The sequence below is a fragment of the Triticum urartu genome, chromosome 1A, assembly GCF_056163025.1.
Source record: "Triticum urartu cultivar PI428250 chromosome 1A, HENAU_Tu73, whole genome shotgun sequence".
Classification (NCBI taxonomy): Eukaryota; Viridiplantae; Streptophyta; class Magnoliopsida; order Poales; family Poaceae; genus Triticum; species Triticum urartu.
Window position 1 is genome coordinate 494,659,857 of NC_141873.1, and position 4,550 is coordinate 494,664,406.

A 4,550-nucleotide genomic window follows, 5' to 3' on the forward strand; every position below is an offset into this window, starting at 1 on the left:
GCAGACCGGCATAAATTTGGACCGGTACGCCGGCGCAGAGTACCGGCCTTAAGAAAAATCACAAAAAAGCAGAAAGTCTTCGACATGTGCGCAGCTGTGCACAACGTTAGGTTTCCTTGTGAGTTGCCCATGACGCTCAGCTTTGCGCCGAGTGCTCTTTGGGATCTGGCAAACTACGCTGAGCAGGGTACTACTTCCTCCGTCCCAAAATAACTGTCTTCGTTTTAGTATACAGCTTTGGGTTTACTATATTGAGCCTCATATTACAGTTTAGGATAGTACGGTATGCTGACTTTGATGTTTGGCCGGCTATCACTAGCACTCCGCAACCCAGCGAGGATCGGCTCTCCGGTGCTCAATTTTCTACAGCATTGACTGGCACTCAGCCACAGAAGTGCCATGCCATGAGAGGGGATACTGCTTCCTTTTTTTTCTGTTTGAGGAGAGGGGATACAGCTTCCAGTGCGTGCGGAAGTGCAGAGATGGCACTCGGCGTCGGCAGGCTGAAGGAGAGCAGAACTGATTTGCGTACGCATTCTGGCCCACGCGCGTACGCGACATGCTCGATATAGCCTGGTCTAAAAGCTTGCTATGTCCTCCCATTTCTTTACCAGGCCGACGGTCCTCTTGTTCTGAATGGGCCACTAGTGAGAAAAGCAACCCATCTAAACCCACGACTGAAAAAAAAACCCTTGGAAACCCCGCGCGCATCCTCGTGTTTCTCCCGCCGCTTGCTCAGGCCCCGGCCGCATCGCGAATGGTCTCGAAGATGCAGTAGGACCGCAGGATCAGTAATTTTGCTCCAGATTCTCGAAAAAAGAGTAATTTTGCTCCATTTTCAGCCCCCTGAAAAAACGACTGCATTTTTCCTAGTCTCAACGACTGTAGCGAGGATTTCTCCAGCTCACCCTGCACGGTACCATTGTGTTTGTGGAAGCCTGACGCTGTGCAGCCGGAGGTATGCGGACTACACATGCCAAGAATTTCAGGCGCCCACTTGCAGATTGCATGTACTCCTTTCAGTTTTATCACTCCAGCAATATATGTTACCTTCGTTCTAAATTACTTGTTTTAGATTTATTTAAATATGGATGTATCTAACACTAAAACATGTCTAGCTACATTTGTATCCAAATAATCCATGTACCAATTCACATAGGCTGGAGTTGACCCCCCCTCCCCACCTAATGTTGTTGTATTTACTATACATTTGCAGGCATCCCCCTCATGCAATGCAAGCATTCACACGATGCATGGTTAAGTTCAACACTTCGATCACATAGTCGTATGCATGCCGTCGCCTCCCCTCATGGGTTGCACGGAGGGTGTTGATGTGAGCCTTACACATAAGCATCGATATATATGCTCCATTGTCTATCTCTCCATCACAATAGAATAATGGCCATGAATTTATTAGTGCTTCCTTCAGTGTCGTGAGGTAAGCATTATTACGTCAGGGCTGTATCAGGGCTTCAGTGGGCGCGGTTCGTTCCTAATCTCCAGGGACAAATGATCATATTTAACACCCCTAAAATACAATCATGATCTGGCCACAGATACAGATGTGGATTATATATTCTCTGCAAAGAGGGTTTGACCAAAGCTGATATGAACGGCCTTCGGTTCGCTTGATCCCATCGGAGTTTGAATTTTTGGATGTTCTATGGACACTGCAGAGTTTCATTGCACAAAGATGAGATTTACCTATTTGGTTGCCTCAAATCGGAAGGGGTTTTGGTTAAAATTATAAAAAATTTGTTAGATCCGTTGCATCCAACGAGTTTTCCCTTCTCTTTCTCTCAAATCTTCCCAATCTCCCCTCCCTTTTATCTTTTGGCCGCCACCACCATCATTGTCGAGCTCCAATGACCCTCTTCTTCTATTGCCTCCAATGTTCTCCTTTTGTCTCCCGCAGCTATCGTCACATGCTGATCCATCACCGCGGTAAATATTTATAGGAGCTTGTCATCATCTACTCTCTCCCGCTCATCGATCCGTCCATCGATGAATGACCACTAGTTGTACTCTCGTCTTGTGGTCCTTGGCATTCATGCATGGTCTTCTCACCAATCATCTCTCTAAGCCAAGGTGTCGCGGGTTCTTCTCCGGTGGCATGTGGGCAACCCACCCCTGAACCCTAACCACTATGGAGCGGGACCCACCTTCGTCACCACCTCTATGACAAGCCAATGACGGTGCCTTCTCCTTGACTTTGCCGCCATTGAAATGGAAGGAAGAGACGAAGAGGAGCATGGTGACAACATAATTTCTAAAGCTCTAGAAGTAAAGGCGAATACATTAACCAAAAATATATTTTCTTCATTCCAAATTACTTGTTGCAGAAATTGATAAAAATGGATGCATCTAGAACTTAAAATACGTCTAGATACCTTCATTTTCGGGACAAGTAATTCTAGACGGAGGGAGTATATGTTACACACTTGCTTTCATGCGTGCGCTCATCGCTAGTGCAAAGAACGCCATAGCAGAAGAAATCCATATCCCTCACAAAATTAAGTTGACCATCTAGCTATAACCATCACACGGAGGAAATTCACCATGCTATTGGTACAAAGCAAAGTCATCGAAATCGATGAATCTACTAACGAAATCGAATGAGCTCTCGACGAATTGATCCCACTCCCAGCAGCTGGATAAAGGATCCCATGCTGGGGAAGCACAGGAAACGTCGGGTGACGAGCTCAGCTCTGCCGCCGCCGGGCTCGCTGGCTGCGAGCCTAACGAAGTTGTCTCAACTTTGGTCACCTTCAGTCGCAGTTCATCTGCTTCTCCTCCCTCCGGCAAGCATACGGCGTGCGACGAGCGTGGGATCTCGCTCCGGCCATCACCGTCATCAGAGTTTTGCCAAGGCGAGCCGCTGGTGCTGCTCTCTGTGGCCGACCCGATCCCGAAGTTGATGACGAACGGCTGCATCTTGACGTCCTTTTCCTCTGCGGCGGCGACGGCTTCGTCGCCGTGGCAGCAGGTGTGGTCGCCGAAGTAGGTGATGACGTAGAGGGAGAGGTCGTCGTCCGACTGCTGGACCTGCCTCGTCGCCGGGCAGCCGATGTCGTGCTTGTAGGAGCACCTGAAGTAGAGCCTCGGGTGCTTGCTGTGCGTGATCTCCTTCTGCCCGTACTTCCTCCATATGTGCCCGTCCACCGCCGTCGATCGCTTCTCGACCCTCGTCGCCGTCGATCCGCTGCTCGCGCGCATCCTGGAAAAACGTAACGAAGCGATCTTGTTAAGTCGTTTGCTCGCCTGAACTGAAATAGTAACGCCGGAGCAAGCAGACACTACTACAGCTAGCTTACCTTCTTTTCGGCCTCGTCTGAGAGGCTGCGCCGTCGGGCTCCGACGACCTGCGCTTCCTGCTGGCGAGCGCGACCGCATGGACGCCGTCGCGACCGTGGAGCGCGGCGAGGGCGCGGTCGCAACAGAGAAGGATCTCCGCGGCGAGCTCCCGGATCCCGCCGTGCTCCTGCGGCGAGCCCCCCTGGAGCAGGGCCTCGAGGACGGCGGCGGACTCCCGGCCCCGCACCACCAGCTCGGACACCACCGAAGCAGCTGGAGTGACGAGTGCCGCCATGTCCTCTAGAATCTAGACTACCGCCTCTCCCTTTACAGCTTAATTTCTTGCTTTTGTCTCTGCGCGCGCCTCTGGATTTGCTGCCTCGATGTAAGGAAGCCTCGATCTAGCTAATTGCTTTGCTCGAGGTGGAAAGGTGGCCATTTATACGCGCGGCTGAGCTCTCGGTTGGATCGCTCGAGCTCGAAGTGAGAGCAATTGACCGCACGTGCCACGCGCGATCGCTCCAATCATGCGCCGCGTTGCATGGCGCGTCGCTGAGCTAAACTAATGAGAGTCTTTGCAGGGGACCAAGACGAGAGTTCACACTCACCCAGCACATCGATACAAATTGCACGGGAATTTAGGTGCTTACCGTGACTAGATTTAGTACTTGTTTTACAAGGAAATTAAGAAAGCACGGGTGCAAATCTTGACTGGTCAATTGAGAACTTCACAAAAGACAAGACGAGCTACGTGCATATCCACGCACCCATCAGCATCAGGTGGTACGTTTCTTTCGGAATACCTCATTCTGGCCATTTCATGCAACTGAAGGAGCCATAGTTTAAGCTAATTTTGTTGTCTAAAACTTCTGGTTAGCCAACCATCGTCCGGAACAGAAGTTGACCTAGCCCCCCATTAAGCTGTGACACAGTTGGCAGCTCGGCATTGGCAAGAGCTGGTGCAAATTCTCCTTTACTCAGTCCAAAGTAAACTTGAGTATTACTATTTTATTATTATTAAATTTAACACTTGTGGTTTGTATTTTGGTGTGACGTAACAACTTTATTTTATGGAAAAAAAAATCTAGCTCTAGATCTCCCAAAAATGTGGTTAATATTTTTTTGAATATGGAAAAAGGGGGCTCCACTGACCTCCCTCTGTATCGAAGGATCAACTTTGAGTTTTTCCTGACGATGAACGATGACAACTTGACAGCCTAGCTAGCACGTCAAGACACACATCAAAGGAGTATCTA

At 49.6% G+C, this 4,550-nt stretch overlaps 1 protein-coding gene across 1 annotated transcript; it reads right to left on the reverse strand.

Annotated features, from left to right (window-relative positions):
- Positions 1-2,298: 2,298 nt before the first annotated feature.
- LOC125536560 (transcription factor WRKY45-1) lies at positions 2,299-3,808 on the reverse strand. Its single transcript, XM_048699799.2, has 2 exons — positions 3,315-3,808; positions 2,299-3,217 (listed from the first exon to the last, which is right to left on the reverse strand). Exons 1-2 carry the CDS (start codon positions 3,587-3,589, stop codon positions 2,563-2,565), a joined length of 930 nt encoding a protein of 309 aa, XP_048555756.2. The 5' UTR covers positions 3,590-3,808; the 3' UTR covers positions 2,299-2,562.
- Between the last annotated feature and the right edge of the window lie 742 nt (positions 3,809-4,550).

Bases quoted from the DNA above. Each gene is read 5' to 3' on its own strand.
- LOC125536560 (XM_048699799.2), bottom strand. From the start codon at position 3,589: ATGGCGGCACTCGTCACTCCAGCTGCTTCGGTGGTGTCCGAGCTGGTG. The intron at 3,218-3,314 runs GTAAGCTAGCTG...ACGTTTTTCCAG, and splicing joins CAGACGAGGCCGAAAAGAAG to GATGCGCGCGAGCAGCGGAT.